Source organism: Folsomia candida, unplaced genomic scaffold (assembly GCF_002217175.1).
Source record: "Folsomia candida strain VU population unplaced genomic scaffold, ASM221717v1 Fcan01_Sc002, whole genome shotgun sequence".
Classification (NCBI taxonomy): Eukaryota; Metazoa; Arthropoda; class Collembola; order Entomobryomorpha; family Isotomidae; genus Folsomia; species Folsomia candida.
In genome coordinates this window covers 11,948,729-11,966,151 of record NW_019091194.1, presented here as the reverse complement: position 1 = coordinate 11,966,151, position 17,423 = coordinate 11,948,729, and the positions used below count along the sequence as shown (strand labels likewise).

General features: G+C 40.9%; 2 protein-coding genes and 1 long non-coding RNA gene across 3 annotated transcripts; 2 read left to right on the top strand and 1 right to left on the bottom strand.

The window, feature by feature from the left end:
- The first annotated feature begins 4,870 nt into the window (after positions 1–4,870).
- Positions 4,871–8,698, top strand: LOC110844140 (neuroendocrine protein 7B2). The gene is made up of 10 exons (XM_022090272.2): positions 4,871–5,079; positions 5,177–5,286; positions 5,357–5,523; positions 5,620–5,666; positions 5,755–5,782; positions 5,872–5,999; positions 6,074–6,163; positions 6,302–6,352; positions 7,344–7,427; positions 7,997–8,698. The coding sequence occupies exons 1-10, from the start codon at positions 5,014–5,016 to the stop codon at positions 8,066–8,068; spliced, it is 843 nt and encodes a 280-aa protein (XP_021945964.1). The 5' UTR covers positions 4,871–5,013; the 3' UTR covers positions 8,069–8,698.
- LOC118434521 lies at positions 6,762–7,411 on the bottom strand. Its single transcript, XR_004834093.1, has 3 exons — positions 7,089–7,411; positions 6,974–7,018; positions 6,762–6,885 (listed from the first exon to the last, which is right to left on the bottom strand). It is a non-coding gene; the product is annotated as an uncharacterized LOC118434521 (long non-coding RNA).
- A 1,005-nt stretch (positions 8,699–9,703) lies between the features above and the next one.
- Positions 9,704–15,085, top strand: LOC110843443. The gene has a single exon (XM_022089407.1). The coding sequence runs from the start codon at positions 9,704–9,706 to the stop codon at positions 15,083–15,085; it is 5,382 nt and encodes a 1,793-aa protein (XP_021945099.1).
- Positions 15,086–17,423: the final 2,338 nt, after the last annotated feature.

The window sequence follows — 17,423 nt, the reverse complement described above, 5'->3', positions numbered from 1 at the left end:
GAGAAAATATCCGGGTATTCTCGGCAACTTTCTCTGAATGAAATTCCCACCCAGTTTCACTACCAGCGTTGATTCAGGGAAAGAGTTTGGCAGCCATCCAGCAAGTAGGATGAGTTTATGGTGAAAGTAAGGGATGAGGGAAAGCAGTCGGGGTCTCTCGGACAGACTAGTGACGCATTTCTCCAGAGTCATCAGCATATTGTGTGGGCGGAATGGGTGCTAAAAATAGATTCAACTCGGAGCGAGCAAAGTTTTGAAATGACCAAATGCAGGGATGGGAAGAACGGCGGAGATGAGCTACACGTAATAACTCACCAGCAGCAGCAGTCCATCTCTCATAATCCGGATTACTGCGCTAGGGAATAGGAGGGCGTGAAAATGACAAGATGTTGCATTAATAGAAATCTAACCATACTGTGGAAATTGAAAATCAGCCCCGTTCTGAAGTAGTTGCGGTGATCTGGCTTGGAACTGTGCGGATAGAGTTGCTTTGATGACGCTACAAAGAGATGAAGACACCTACGCTAATTGCGATCCGATTTGGGTATTTTTAGTAGCTTGTGAGCTAAATCTATTAATCGTAGGGTGTTTGTCATAAAACTGTGATCTGCCATTTTTTAGTCGGAGCAAAGAATAAAGAATGTTACACAAAAAAATCTTCCCTCGAAGGCCTTGTTCTAAATACAAGAATAATTACGTTGAATAGTTTTCTTGTGACTTGGGCTTCTGGAGAACAATAGAGCAACCTCCAAATAAACTCTCGTAATCAAATTCATTTCAACTGCGTAGATGTTGCCTTGCCCATGACATTTTGTTACATATTTAGTTCTTCCTACATGGAGACAATAAATGTGTATAATGAGTAGACAGAGTAAAAATCAAGAAAAGACAGGATGACACTTATGCGGGTGGACACAATGTATTGTGCGTCCATGTGGGACGTAATTGAAGGGCACATCAACGGGATCCCCAGAGCCAAATGTCATTACTTTATACATAAGTCTGTTAGCTGTTATTTCATTATGTATTTGGGTTTACCTTGCCCCTAATTTTCTACTGATTTGAATTGTTAAACAAGATTGCAAGATGGGAATTAATAAATCCACGATTTGGGTCATTGTCACACACCCATGTGTAACAAATTATTTCAGTGACCTCCCACTTTGATCTTGTCATGATTCATTCGTGTAACAAGTACCTTCGAAAACTGGACAAATTTATTTGAAGATTATTTATTTATTACGTTATCTTCTATGCTCGTGTTCTCTGCGTTGTTGCAGAGAAAGTACGACCTTCATGGCTAAAAAGCTATTTCCTGCTAGTATCTACGTACGTCACCTACAGGCACCGCAGAAATCCGATCAATCGTTTCTTCCGACTGTCCAGCTTCATAGGACATCTTAAGCATTCTTTCACGTTTTTCTCTATTTCCGCATACATTATTCGCCAAGTGTAACTTGGCGAAGTTACATCGAAGCTCAATTTGAGCAATGAACAATGAATGGGCAAAAATGATTCAAGATGAACAACAACAAAACATGAATGTATTATAAATGGAAACGGTTGATATTTACGATAAACGGTGCCCACAAGCGTCTCATTATTGTTCTATTTCTGAATAGAGCTACCATGAAGACAAATATTATACCCATTGCTTTATTGTTTCCCTGCACGCGAAGCAATGTATTTTTGTTTATAGGTAACAATATCAATTAATCGAGAGTAATGGTTGGGTCCACAAAAGGGAAATGTTGAAATGTGGACTGAGATTTGTTTTCTCTCCGCTAAACAAAAACTCGGAATGAACAAACCAAGATGACAATGAAAGTGTTCTCGTCGTGAGGTAAGCGCGCATATAGTCCGCATTAATATGAGATTTTTTCAACAACCATTCGAGATAATAAGTTTGCAAATGCAAATATTTCAATATGTTCTGGCTAGGAAATTCTCAGTCACATACACATCAATGTTATATGTCTGTCATATGTACTTATCGTTAGATATACACGTACCTACATATGTAGCTACTTGTTCCTTACCTCTTACTGATATAAGATTTGACGTCATAATTTGGCCTATGCAGTACTCTTCAGCCATGGAAGTGGTGATGGTAAAAATGATAAAAGGACATGAATTATGAATTGTCGAGAGAAAGTTGGCAACTTGCGTCAAAGCTTGTTACGAATATTTAATAAATTGGGCTTCCCACCAATGCTAATACTTTCTACATGTTGCGCTTACTTATTTCCTGCAATCTGGTCGAGTCCTACATCTACAAGCGAGAATAATGTTGTCGACTATTTTTGGACGAATTGCACTTATTGTACGTACGTACGTATGTATGTGAATAGGCTCGTTACACGCTTTCACTCACCCCAATGGACATGCACATTTATCCTTATCCACGTGCAAGTAAAGTGGTGCTCAGGCATGTGTGATTGTCAAAGGAAGGTGATTTGCTGCTTTTGAACCTAGTTGAGCAGATTAAACACTTTGACATGTGAGAGAATGAGAATACAGCTTGCTATAAAAATAGTGCAGTTGCACAACATAGCATCTTTATCTTCGAATTACGTGTGCTATCAAGTAATAAATAAACGAATTATATATTTTTACTTGTAAACTAAAATCTATGAAATATATTTCTTAATTAGATTAATTTTTCATGGTTTGGAAGAATACTATTTATTGCTTGTTAATTAATTGACAAGCTTTTGTAACTTCTTCAAGTCAAAATATCAATCTTAATTTGGGCGGGTCGGAAATACTATTCCACAGTCAATTTCTACATAGACTGCTCAATTGTACACACTTTATTTGAGAATTTGTAAAAACTAGTGTGTTACATACCGTTGCCAATATCAAACTTTCTCCAGACTTCTTATGAGACTAACTTCTTATGAGACTCCACGTTACCCACGAAATTCTATGTATTATACCCAAGTATAGGCCATACAAATTTCCAACTTTTTCGGAAATTTTTTCGAAATGCGAAATAGCTGACTCTCGCTGTCAAACCTGTGGAAATTTTTTTCGCTTGACTTCATACATATGCACACGTTTAAAAGACGTGAGAAATCGCCATGCCTCATAATTTTGTACATTTTGGTATTGCATCATTCCAATCGAGCTCAGTAATTATCCAAGACATTTGGCAGTACAACTGTGCGAAAAATGTCAAGTACTTAAGACCAGTAGATCGTCTGATAGATTGTCTTGGAGGCAAATAAGTAGACGAGCATAGAGGTTTCGTGAGCCCTGACTCGGCTAATAATGAGTAAGACAAATGGGAATACGGAATAAATGAGATTTACCAGATGTGCAAAGTACACAACGGAGAAAAGCCTACGGATATAGTTTCACATTGTAGAAAGCTTTCTCTATTTTCTACCATGAGTTTTTTGTCATTTCTTTTTCTCTTGGCTTGTTTTTTTAAGAATAGATTGGCAGATGTTTAGCAGTATAAAGTACACGTAGATATGTAATAACTGTGTTCCTATGGGTTGAACCTTGCAGTGCTGTAGAATTTACTTCCATACACATACAATTTTTTCCCGTTGGACAAAGTAAAATGGATTTCACTTCCACCCACATAAGTCGTATTGATTTCTCTTAACTCATCCTCCCACTCTCACCCACGTGGACTGGGTCAGTCCTTATCGAAGGTAGCCCTGCTAGAAGTAGACTCGACTATTCAGTCCGAATTCAGCGATGTACACGTTCATAAAAATAAATAAAAGACTGACAAGCACTTGAGCAAGTATTATTCTACAGAGCTTTCATCATCTTTGTCCTCTTGCATTGTCGTTCAAAGCCCTCTTTTATTTCAAAATAGACACAAGTAGCATCTTGTTCATTATGTCTGACATTTGACGTAAAAGGATTATGTACTCTTTCTTCCGCCTAGTGCTACATACCCAAAAGATGCCCGGCTGAAATTTATTGAAAGCATGTCCATGAATTTATTGCCTACTATAATATTTACATTATACAATATTTTCATACCGTTCTGTCAATCATAATTAATTACACTCCAATTCCCATCATATTCACATTAGCTTTGTCTTCCAACATACCATATTTCTGTGTTTTTAATATGAAAATCTGCACTTATTGCGTAAATGTCAATGCATATATTCCAACTCTGCCAGGCTATTAAGTTAAGATAATAACAGAATGATAAATGTCAAAGAGTTTTTTATCTTTGCTATTTTTATCGTCACGCGAATACTCTATTTTCACGTGTACTTTTAAAGTTCTAATTTCTCTCCCATAAAGTTGAAGCTTTCTTCACGTGGACATTTAAGAGTAGTTACCTCGCTTAATTCTCTCTGTACTTTTTAATTCTCAAGATATATTGTTATTGCCGATGCCTGATGCGGTATATTTACAACAATGGGTAGAAACAAAACAATACTGTTTTGTAGAACAAATTGTCAATACAATAGGTACAACTTGAAAATAGAAACTAACTTCCACGCGCAGCCCACCGTCTTGACCCTGGCCGACATCTACAGTACTTAGAAAAAACTACCGTTCAAGAGCTTCGCTTCCAATTTGCTAGCAAGTGTTATAAGAATTCAAAACGTAATACATCTGACCTATGCATATTCCTCATCGTTTGCAACAAAATTTTCAAAATATATTAAATTAACATACATATATTCCAATGATCTCTCATGCATATACTGAAAACGAATTAGACTGGTTAAAAACTGTCGCAAATAGTTACATGATAAGCATGCAAAAAGGCGAAATCTCTGAAATTGCGAATCCGAGCAGATATCGATCCATTTCTCTCCATATGGCTTTCCCTTACTCCGTCGTACCCCATCCTACGCAAACCCCATGTCCTTTCTATCGATCTCTCAAGAGAAAGGTGAAAGCTGTGTTTAAATGCAACACACATAAATCCCTTTCGACTCCCGTCTCGTCACAACATATTGTATTTTGTTTGTAACACAATAGTTAAGTTTTAAACAACTATTCACATTTAATTTCCACTTGCACAACATGGAGCTATTGCCGCTTCTTAGCTTATGGTTTTGTTCTGCCTGGGGTTATGCTCCCCTTCACGAGGTAAGTAATTTGGATACGGAATTTCTGGATTTCACATTCAAACAATTTATAATTGGTCACGAGCTACGTATTACAGAACCCTTTAACTTTATTACAGCCGGGAGTTGGAGGTATGTACAACGATGCAGCATTCATCCAGGACTTGATGGAAAGGATCAACCGTGATATGGAACCTGCTGAACCTGCATATCTAGATTTTGGAAGCAAGTAAGAGGGTGAAAATATTTTTGTGATAATTAAGAGTCTCTACACCGTAACAATTGTGAACGAAATGCAGAATGGACCATTCGGGATTATCCATTGTGCCCGGACGAGCAATCAAGGACTCGGAATTTCTTGATGAGAATGATTACGACACGCTGTTGGGACCTAGTGGACATCCATCCATCAGAGATCAAGAGTACTTGCAGCACAGCACATTATATGGCCACAAACTAGGAGCAGGTACTTAACAAGAGTAGCATTTGATTATATAATGATGGTGAAGGATGAATATGCATAATTGTAATTTGTTAAATGATAAATGTGTTCAATTTACAGCTGGAGCTGGGGCCTTGAATGTCAAAGGTCAGCAGGTCCCCACGGAGGTGAAGTATAATTTATTACTTATATCACAAATACGTTCTTTGGACAAAATATTCATGTGTAAATTTCATGTTTGCATCCTCAAATTAGGTGAAGTCGGACACGGTTCTCCCTGCTTGTATGTAACATTTCGTGTTTAATTAGTAACAAAGGGAGAGATCTCAAGTTGACAATGAAGAAATTCTTATTATTATTCTAAAATTATAGATTGCGATCCACCAAACCCATGTCCAGTTGGTTACACGGCTGAAGACGGATGTCTTGAGATGTTTGAAAATACGGCAGCTTACAGCAGGGCCTATCAAGGGAGCCAAGATTGTATGTGTGATACGGAGGTAAGTAATGTTTCATTGTGGATTAAATAATAAACTACAAAATAATATTCCATAATATGTTCCATATGTTCCAGCACATGTTTGACTGTCATGCTGCACAGGAATCTGATGATGAGTCTGATATGAATAATTTGGGCCAATCTTCATTCTTAGCCGACATGCAGGTAAATAAGACTTGGTATTTTAACTAACCAATTTGGACCAAACGAGTCCACAAAATGTGTATCACATACCAATCAACAATATCTAATTAATTCTAAATTTTTCAAACAAGTCTGATTCATTGTTTTATGTGCATACAGATGGACGGACAACACAAGAGTCTTGTGGCCAAGAAGTTTTATAACCATAAAGTAAGACCTTTGGGTTAATATAAATATTTCACACATAGCACAAAGGTTTTAATGCATGCACAAGAAATCATGCATATTTAAATATATGTGCATGCAGATATATGCATATGCTCTAAAAACTTACTGATACATTTATATGCTATTTGTGGGCAAGGGAGGTTAATTAATGTGAATTTTTGGAAATTGACTGACAGGGTTAGCAGTGAATAATCATATTTCTGCTGAAAGTACATAGTTGAGAATTTGAGAATGTACATAAAGTCCATGTCTTATTAGTTTACAAAATCACTGTGAATGTCGTAAATTACTGACAACCAGTTGAAACCAACTAAATCAGATCCCAGGTGAAGTTTGGTTTGTTACAAATTTCTCAAGAACTCGGTCTGACATTTGGTCCATTATGATCTCATAGCTTGGCAATGCAGACAACTCAGCGTATGTAAGTAAGTAAGAAGACTAGTGGAGACTTCATAAATCTCAAGTATCCACAACACAGGTACATGTTCCTTGGGATACGATTACTTGCAAGAAATCTGTCATAATAGAAAGCATACACAAAGGAATGTCAAAACTGGCGTGGTTCATTTAATTCATCCCAGAAAAAAATGGTTTCCTAATTACCAGTAAGTGTAGATATAATGAGGAGCAAGGTTTGTTGGCAGCAAACTGAAACAAATAACAATAGACATTCATGAGCACACGTCAGGACGAAGGTGGGTTTGAGGCAGGTACTTACCACATTTACAAAGTACAGGAGGGAGACGCGAGGAGACGAGAAAAATTCCATGCAATATTGAATCCCATTCTCGGATGGGTGAAATTCCAGAAATGTTCCCATTATGTATGTTTCTTAGAATCGAGATACGACGACCGAAATATTATTGTTTAGCGTCTTTCTTGTTGCTATCTATCATTGCGATCAACGAATTAGTGTCCTCATTTGTACATGCTTGGTTTTGTTCTAAATCCTTGCGATACTTTTTGTTTGCAGGCACCGGAACAGACGTTGAGTCGATTGAATGAGATGGCTCGAAATGCGGCTGCTGCTGCTGCCCACGACTCTGGCATCAAACTGGTAATAAAATAAATTATGTTTTCCGTCCTAAGCATCAGTCCCTAGGCGTTACCCATTCCCGTGTAATTATGAACTGGGCTGTTCATACCAGCACAACAGATTGGATGATTTTGACCGGAATAAGATTTAGGAGCGGTTTAAAAAGATGTGTTGGCAGATAGCTAACCAAAAGGGAGGAATGAGAGGCACATTGATTATGCGTGATTCACATAATGTCCCGGAGATAAAATTTCCTGATCCGGAGCATGTGCATAACATTCCTTAATTATCCAGCAGATTATTAGAAAGCCTGATCATGTCGAAAGTACAGTTTACGCACAACTTTCTGGCATGCACGTACATGTGAACATGCACATAATAAATGGATTCATTGATAATCATATGCATGAGGCAGCTCGAGGGCTTTACAGAAATACATTTAGAATTTGAAATGTGAAGGAATTAGATTTTTGATAGACATCAAGAATTATTATTTTATATCCAGACCATTTTTCTGTAAACTGGAATGTGCTCCTTGCTATTATTACCTCCTTTCAGTGTTGATGTAATCGATTCTATGCATTTCACAGGAAGAGAATCCATATCTTCAAGGAGAAAAGCTGCCTGTAGCAGCCAAAAAAGGCCACCACTCCCAAAATTAAATACGGACGTGATCCTGGGGCTCATCCATCTAAAAGCCCAAAACAAAATGGACAACAATACTAAAATTAGAATGAGTAAAGAGAAGTTGGCGATTACATATTTATGTACATTCGCTTGATGAAGAAATGGTAAATGCGTGAACACAATTTAACCTAATTAATTGACTAAATACAGAAGGTTTGTTGAGTTAAAAATGACTAAATTTCTACATTTGAAATATGACTAGATTGTGAAGTTTATTTTCATTATTTCAATTTTTAACAGTGTCACAAATATGTAGTGTTATACAAAATGCATACATTACTGAACACAAAATTTACAATTATTGTATCAAAGAACTAAACGTTCTATGAATTATTTAAAGCTAACATGTTCATAATTTTTTGTTAAGTTTTCGATAAAATTTATAATTGTCTAAATTTTTTGCTAATACTAATATCATAAAAATTAGTTTATTTTAAATTGTCATTCCCGTGTCATTTAAAGAAATCGTATTCGAAAAAAATCTTTATATATGTACATTACTTATACAGATAGATGAAATATATGTTATAATTTATTGTTGTAATATATTTTTATGTTCTATCCGGCATAAAATCAATAAATGTACCTGCATAATTGGCACAATCTAATGCTTTTGGGCTTGAATTAGCTCACACATTTTCATAATAACGCAATATTTATATTACTTAATTCAGATAAAACTATCAAAAAACACATTTTCAAAATTGGTATTTCCACCTTGAATCTGAATCAATATTCAATTCAAACCGGTATCGTCTCCTCAGACAATGGTGGCTTGGCCTGTATTTATGAATTGTATTGTACGCACTCATTGTTTTTCCCTTCCTTCCAAAGCTGAAGAGGATAAAGATTTAAATCTGAAAATTCACACAAAAAAACGTGGTCGCCTCTTTGTCGACAAAATAATATAAAGTTAACTTCATTTGAATCTTATTATGAGTGTTGAGAATTGTATAATGCTCATGATTTTTCTGTTCAGTTTATTTCCTTATCTAAATTTGTCTCCTTCCGAGTTTTTACATATCTTAACTATGACGCACATGCATTCGTTTAACTAATGTAATTATCTGTACTTCATGCAAGCCTCCTACCTTTGTGAATCTGACCAGTTTCTAACATTGTTTTTAGCCGTCAAATTTCTCAGTATTCTGTATTCTTCCAGTTTTCAACCCAAACTCAAGGTTTCTATTTTTGCATTTGACTGGTCATTCACTCTCAAATAAGGTTATAAATATTGGTCGACAAGTCGACCTCGCTGTCATTCTTTTACCTAAGCTGCTGTGAGTAGCGTCAATCTTTCCCATTTTTATCAAACTTGTAACAATATTTAAATTGCATAAATCCTGACTTGAAGTAACCTTAAACCATTGTGCACTCGTCTCTGCCTGATTATTCTCAACTTGCCTCAGTTTACAACTACACCATAATCTCTCATAAAAGTATTCATCTCCACCCTGTTGCCATCCATACGATTGAACATCACACTTCAAACTCTCACAAAAACCACACCCCAGTTGGGACCCAACATCCCCACCATTTTTGGTCTCTTGCGAACCGGATCTGACTCCATTTAACGTGTGTAAAGTGTTCAACGTTCTACAACAAGTGCCATGGCGCCCCCGACTGCACTGGACAAGGCCATCCACGAGAGGAAATCGGTAACTGATACAATCGACTATCTACAAATTGAATCTGATAACCATGCTACGAGGCCCTTGAATCTCCCAAGTACACTGCATTTCCTCGCCATGGCTGAGACCGCACAGAAAGAGGTTATGGCCATCCACAACAAAATCCAAGCTACTTCCCCTCCAGATATGGCCCCTCACAATGCTGAATACCAAATTCTTCTCGGTAAAGCTGCTCGTGTCGTAATAGCCTTCACTACGATCAAGATGTCCTTCCCAGGCACCTCCACCGGTCACGGATCTGGTACACACATCCCCAGTCCTGACATAAAACTTCCGCGATTAGAACTCCCCTCCTTCGACGGCACTTTACAAGATTGGGTCTCATTTCGTGACATGTTCGTCACCACCGTCCACTCCAATACTACATTATGTAAGTCCCAGAAATTGACCTACCTTAAATCCCAACTCAAAGGAGAAGCAGCACGACAACTCTCATCCATGACCATTTGTGACGCCAACTACGATATCGCATGGAGCCTACTCACAGATAGGTACCAGAATGACCGTGAATTGTTGTTCGCCATATTAAGAAGATTCACAAATCAAGCAACAGTTCCACACAACTCATCTACAGCAATTCGTCAACTAGTAGATGTATCGAAGGAATGCATCCGATCTCTCGACGTGCTCAAGCTACCGACCATTCATTGGGATGCCATTCTCCTCTTCCTCATCGTGAACAAATTGGATCCTTCATCAAAGGAACTCTGGGAACAAGGTCTCAAGGACAGTACAATCCCAACATTAAGATCCCTGTACGAGTTCTTGGAGCAGAGAGCACGAGCCTTGGCAGCCAGCGGTACCGACACCCCCTCCAAGGTAACACAGCCACCTGCGCAACACAGCAATCAAAACAGCAATAAACCAGGGAAAAGAGTAACAAGATCGCAATCTCGTCCCATGGTCCACCACGCCAACTCACCGTCTACATGCAAGATTTGTGAGAACCAATCCCACCCCTTGTACAAGTGTGAGAAATTCATGGGATGGTCCATCCAGCAGAGGTCTGATGCCATTCGCAAAATAAACGCTTGCTACAACTGCCTACGCGAAGGTCACAGGAAGCAGGACTGCACCTCCAAGTCCACCTGCAGATCTTGTGGTTACAGACACCACACCCTTCTTCACGCAAGAAAGGAGGCCAATCCGGGTACCAAGCCCGATGAAGCGGCGGAGAATCCCCCAGCCACCACTTTCTTCACATCCAGTTGTTCATCCACAGCAGCAAATGAATACGACACATTACTTGCAACTGCCTTAGTTCGAGTAGCCGACAAGCATGGAAAGCTGCATACATTCCGGGTTCTTGCTGATAATGGGAGCAACACTCACTTCGTCACCGAGTCCTGCCTCAAGAGGATCGGTGCCCCACGCAGAAGATGCTTCACATCCGCAACAGGCTTGGGTGGATCATCTCTCGCTCATTCTACCGGAATCACTCAGTTTACGGTTATGCCTCACTTCGATTCGTCAATTTCGTTCCCTGTCTCAAGATGCCTCATCACCACCAAAATCACTGGCAAACTTCCGTCATCGCCTTTCGACCACGCCAAGTGGTCACATCTTTGTGGGTTACAATTAGCAGACCCAACTTACCACGAACCTCGAGACGTGGACATGCTTTTGGGTGCAGAATTCTTCTTCAGCATCTTGGAGTGTGGGAAACAATCAGGTCCCTCCAACAGTCCCATCGCCATCAAAACAAGCTTCGGATGGCTGATTGGTGGTGGATCCGCCGAAATCCCACTCCTCGAGCCCCAAACTCATTCCACCCTCACTCTACAACAATGTGGACCAAGCTCCACCAACTCCACTCAACAAATTGCCAGTGATGATGAGCACCTCAACGCTACACTTCAGAGATTTTGGGAACTGCAGAGCGAACCAACTGAGGGATGCCACACATCAGAAGAAAAAGAAATCGAATCCCACTTCCGTTCAACATACCGTCGTGATGCAACAGGGCGTTTCACTGTACAACTTCCGTTCAAAATCCCGAGATTAAATGTTGGACACTCTTACAACATTGCACTGAAGAGATTGCTATATCTCGAGCGTCGCTTGAAGACCAACCCTGAGGCCAGAAAAGAATACGCTTCATTCATGAGAGAGTATGAAGCACTAGGTCACATGGAAGAAGTTCTGCCAGTGGAACCCAGTGACCAATCCCATACAACCCAATGCTATATCCCTCATCAGTTCGTCCGTAAAGAATCGAGCACCACCACCAAGTTTCGGGTCGTGTTCGACGCCTCCGCCAAGACCTCCAATGGTATTTCCCTCAACGATACCCTGATGGTTGGACCTACAATCCAAGATTCACTCGTGGACATCTTGTGTCGATTCCGCCTCCACAAGATAGCTTTCACCGCCGACATTGCGAAAATGTATCGGCAGATTAAGGTGACCTCCTCAGATGCAGATCTCCAGCGCATAGTTTGGCGTGAAGATGCAACCGGACCAGTCAAGCATTACCGCCTACTCACTCTGACCTACGGTACTGCCCCAGCTTCATTCTTGTCAACCCGTGTCCTCGACGAACATGCCAAATTGGAAGCTGATTCCTTCCCTCGCGCATCTCTAGTCGCACGACGAGATTTTTTTGTGGACGACTTGATGTCCGGTGAACCCTCATTAAAAGAAGCCCTCAATACTCAACAACAATTACTTGAATTGATGAAGGCTGGATCGCTACAACTTCGGAAATGGTCATCCAACTCTCAAGCAGTACTCGACTCCCTTCCCCCAGACATGCGAGAAACCCAATCACTTCTCACATTCGACTTGGACCCGACCATTAAAACTCTTGGCATCTGTTGGAACCCCAAGACGGACAAATTCCTGTTCAAGTTAGCTCCTCTCCCTGCCCCAACCAAACCATTAACCAAAAGAAATGTTCTCTCAGAACTGGCTCGTCTTTTCGATCCTGTGGGTTGGCTCGCACCGATCATAATCACGGCAAAGATTGTGATGCAATCGCTTTGGAAACTTGACCAAGGCTGGGACGACGCTTTACCACAAGATTCTCAACGCCACTGGATGGAATTTAGGACCGATCTTGAAAACCTCAGCAAACTTGAAATCAACCGTTTCTACATGTGGGGCACAAGTCTGACCGCTCCAAGCCTTAATGTCACTCATCCATCATCCCCAGTCAAGTTCTGCCTCGCCGGATTTTGCGATGCATCCCAGAAGGCCTATGCAGCTGCAGTATACCTGTGCGCCTACGATGGAAATTCTGGTTCCGTCTCCCTCGTCGCCTCGAAGACCCGCGTCGCTCCGGTCAAGGAAATAAGCCTACCTCGACTCGAATTATGTGGAGCTGATATTCTCGCTGAATTGCTCATATCAGTTAAGACTGCCCTCCGGATCCCGATTCACTCCCTCACTGCATGGACCGACTCCACCGTTACGTTAGCGTGGATACAGGCACCGCCTTCAAGATGGAAGACCTTTGTAGCTAATCGCGTAACGAAGATTCAAGAACGAATTCCCTCTTCTCGATGGGGACATGTCCGTGGGGACGAAAATCCTGCAGATTGCGCGTCTCGTGGGATAAAATGTGATGAACTCACTCATCATCCTCTCTGGTGGACTGGGCCAACTTGGCTGAAAACAGGAACTCCCACACCCAGAAATTGCAATGCCTTTGACTCCACGACAGTCTCGATGATCAACGTGGAAGCCAAGAAGGTGGTCACATTTCATACAATTTCAACAACAAACCAACTAATATTGGATCGCTACTCTTCTCTAAACAAGTTGATTCGAGTAACTGCAATGGTCTTTCGATTCATCAAGAATTGTAGGCCAAGTCAAGCAACCAACCCCCAGAATACGAAGATTATTGTGAAACTGCCCTCATGTGGACCATTTCAATTACCGCAACCTCTGACGACGACGGAATTGACCATCGCCGAGCACTATTGGATCAGATTAATCCAACAACAAGCATTCGCACATGAGCTGAATTCTCTCCAACGAGATAAACCCCTCTCCCACAAAAGTAAGCTGCTGTCCCTTTCCCCGTTTGTAGATCAAACTGGGATCCTGCGAGTTGGTGGTCGACTCAAAAACTCGAATGTTCAAATGACTCAACGTCACCCCATCCTCCTCCCTACACACAACCGTTTTACACAAATGCTTATCAAACAAGAGCACCAGACGAATCTTCATGCTGGACCTCAACTGTTGATGTCCACTCTACAGCGTCACTACTGGATTCCTCGTGCAAAGGACGCAATCCGGCGCCAGATTAAGACCTGCGTTGTGTGCACCCGACACAAGGCCCAAACCATGCAACAAATTATGGCTGACCTTCCCTCATTTCGTGTGAACCAAGCTCGTCCTTTTTCCAAATCCGGCGTCGACTATGCAGGACCCTTTCACCTTCGCCCGATCCAACCAAGAAGCAAGACAACGATAAAGGCGTACCTAGCCGTATTTGTTTGCTGTACAACTCGAGCAATCCACCTCGAAGTAGTTAGTAGTCTATCTACCGATGCATTCATGGCTGCATTCCGTAGATTTACATCACGAAGAGGTCGACCAAGTGATCTCTACAGCGATTGCGGCACCAATTTTATTGGAGCAGACCACGAGATGAAGGACTTTCAACGTCTCATCTTATCACAACAGCATAACACTGAAGTCGCCAACCAACTATCAAACCAAGGTATCCAGTGGCACTTCAACCCCCCTGCAAGCCCCCACTTCGGAGGACTCTGGGAGAGTGGAGTCAAGTCGGTGAAATACCACTTGCGCCGAGTCGTTGGCCTACAGCGACTGACGTTCGAGGAGATGACAACAGTCACATCCCAAGTTGAAGCGATCCTCAACTCGCGTCCTCTCACTCCTGAATCATCTGACCCCGACGACCTGAATGCACTCACCCCAGGGCATTTTCTTACTGGAGGCCCACTCAACGCCATTCCAGAACCTTCCGTGGATCACCTCAACACCAATCGCCTATCGCGCTGGCAGTTACTACAGCAAATGACCCAATCATTTTGGAAGCGATGGTCAGACGAGTACTTGACCCGACTTCAGCAACGTCCAAAGTGGATGACTGGCAACCGTGCAATTGTGGTGGGCGACATGGTCCTCATAAAGGATGAAAATCTTCCACCCTTGAGATGGAAACTTGGCCGAGTCCAAACCCTGCACCCTGGCGCTGACTCCGTTGTCCGCGTCGTTACACTCAAAACTTCATCAGGAGATCTCAAACGCCCAGTAGTCAAACTTTGTCTCCTACCAATCGAAGTCTCATCGAACTCATCGAACTCCCAGGAATCATCATAATTCTTAATTTGAAATGACATTTCAACGTGGCCGGAATGTTGAGAATTGTATAATGCTCATGATTTTTCTGTTCAGTTTATTTCCTTATCTAAATTTGTCTCCTTCCGAGTTTTTACATATCTTAACTATGACGCACATGCATTCGTTTAACTAATGTAATTATCTGTACTTCATGCAAGCCTCCTACCTTTGTGAATCTGACCAGTTTCTAACATTGTTTTTAGCCGTCAAATTTCTCAGTATTCTGTATTCTTCCAGTTTTCAACCCAAACTCAAGGTTTCTATTTTTGCATTTGACTGGTCATTCACTCTCAAATAAGGTTATAAATATTGGTCGACAAGTCGACCTCGCTGTCATTCTTTTACCTAAGCTGCTGTGAGTAGCGTCAATCTTTCCCATTTTTATCAAACTTGTAACAATATTTAAATTGCATAAATCCTGACTTGAAGTAACCTTAAACCATTGTGCACTCGTCTCTGCCTGATTATTCTCAACTTGCCTCAGTTTACAACTACACCATAATCTCTCATAAAAGTATTCATCTCCACCCTGTTGCCATCCATACGATTGAACATCACACTTCAAACTCTCACAAAAACCACACCCCAGTTGGGACCCAACATCCCCAACAATGAGCTTTAAGGTAAATTATGGCGAGTTTTGGGTCGTCGTCTTTGTTGGCAGACAGCTTTTTATCCCTCCTCGTCCGAGACACTTACGTGATAATATGATCGCATCGTGGCAGTAAAAACATAACATGTTAAAACAGAAAATTACATGTACGATCTAAATGGCTATGTTATCCTTTAAATAAAGCTGATAAGTCGACCCAGCAATTTTGACTCCCCTCCCCCTTGTTCTCTCCGTACAATAATCCCTTCCTTCCTGGTTTGACAATGTTTCGTGGGATCACGGCTCTCAATGTCTTCTTCCTTTGATCACGGAGAAGATGAACGAAAAACTGAGACAATCACGATCACGATTCTTAAGGCAGGAGCCACCTTGGTGCATTTCAGCGAATCGGTGCCATGCTCAGCGCACGATTATGCAATCTAACATTTAAATGTGCTTGCATGAAAAACCATTAAATAAATACTTATAAATCTGTATCTCATTGAGACGATAAATAAAACAAGCACATTTCTTACTATATTTTGTCGCACATTCAATGCATGTCTACGTATTAATCTCATCTCATCGTCTACTTCCACTTGCATACTTTCCCTTGTAAGTACATATATTGTATAAAATGTGTACCTCAGTCTCAACGAGCTCTGTCACATTCTAATGATTTGACCGCAAAATTTTATTTGACTAACTGTGATAATCTGACGCTAAGGCCGACAATTTTGTTTATAGCCGGCCCTCGCAGATATGTATGCTGAGTTGAATTCACTGCTTCTGTAAACCATCGGATATTGAGTGTTATTCCAGGCGCAGTTTTTATGCTGTAAAAGTGATCGAATCTCACGAACCGAAATAACGCTTCTTGTCTACTCTCTTACATGACTGTCCTCATATCCGTTGTGAATTGTGCTTGGTGCCAGGTTGACCAGTGATCTTTTACGTCGCTGTGCTCATCTTTCCGCCGCTGTCTACTCGATAGACAGACAGTTGTTATTGCTGATGATACTCTGCCTACATGCATACATCCATATCCATGTTTTCAAAACGATGTACATAATACTTATGTGTCAGAGATGGGATGCAAAATCCCAATTGGCATTATGTACGATTTTGCAGGTCAGTATCCTTTGACTCGACACAATTTGCAAAGTGAGACACTCTCACTCCAGGATGGCTGGTTGTCTTCAGCAGGAGCAGGAGGAGTGTGAGACTCTGTACGAGATGAGACAACTGGAGAACGGCAAGAGCCACAGCAGAGGACGACCAGTTTCTAACTTGCAACGAATTTGTACGACATGAATTGATGAGAGATTCTGGGTGATTTTTTTGTGGAGTTTTCCGCCCCCCGGTAGATATATGTAGTTGATATGAATGTGTTCCCGTCTTGGCGGCCAGGAAGGCTCCAAGACACAATCGATTGACGACGAAAATCTCAACCCGACTGGGTTTTTTACTGATTCATTATACTTACTCGCAATGAATACTGACGCCATGTACACTTATCAAACTTGCGCGCTTATCATTTCGTTAAAGTCTACTCGAGAAATATGGTTATTTCGAATTCCCCATTGTTTCATATTTATTTCACTATGCAATGGAAGGTTTGGAATATTTAAATATCCTACGTTGGAACAAACCCACTAAAAATCTGTGAGATACATACATGAGTCTTGATTGTTTCGCCCTCGCTTGTCTTGTAAATACGCAATG

Excerpts from the sequence above, each read along its gene's own strand:
- LOC110844140 (XM_022090272.2), top strand. The coding sequence starts at position 5,014 with ATGGAGCTATTGCCGCTTCTTAGCTTATGGTTTTGTTCTGCCTGGGGT. Across the intron at positions 5,080-5,176 it reads GTTATGCTCCCCTTCACGAG|CCGGGAGTTGGAGGTATGTA; the intron begins GTAAGTAATTTG and ends ACTTTATTACAG. Across the intron at positions 5,783-5,871 it reads GGACACGGTTCTCCCTGCTT|ATTGCGATCCACCAAACCCA; the intron begins GTATGTAACATT and ends CTAAAATTATAG.
- LOC110843443 (XM_022089407.1), top strand. The coding sequence starts at position 9,704 with ATGGCGCCCCCGACTGCACTGGACAAGGCCATCCACGAGAGGAAATCG.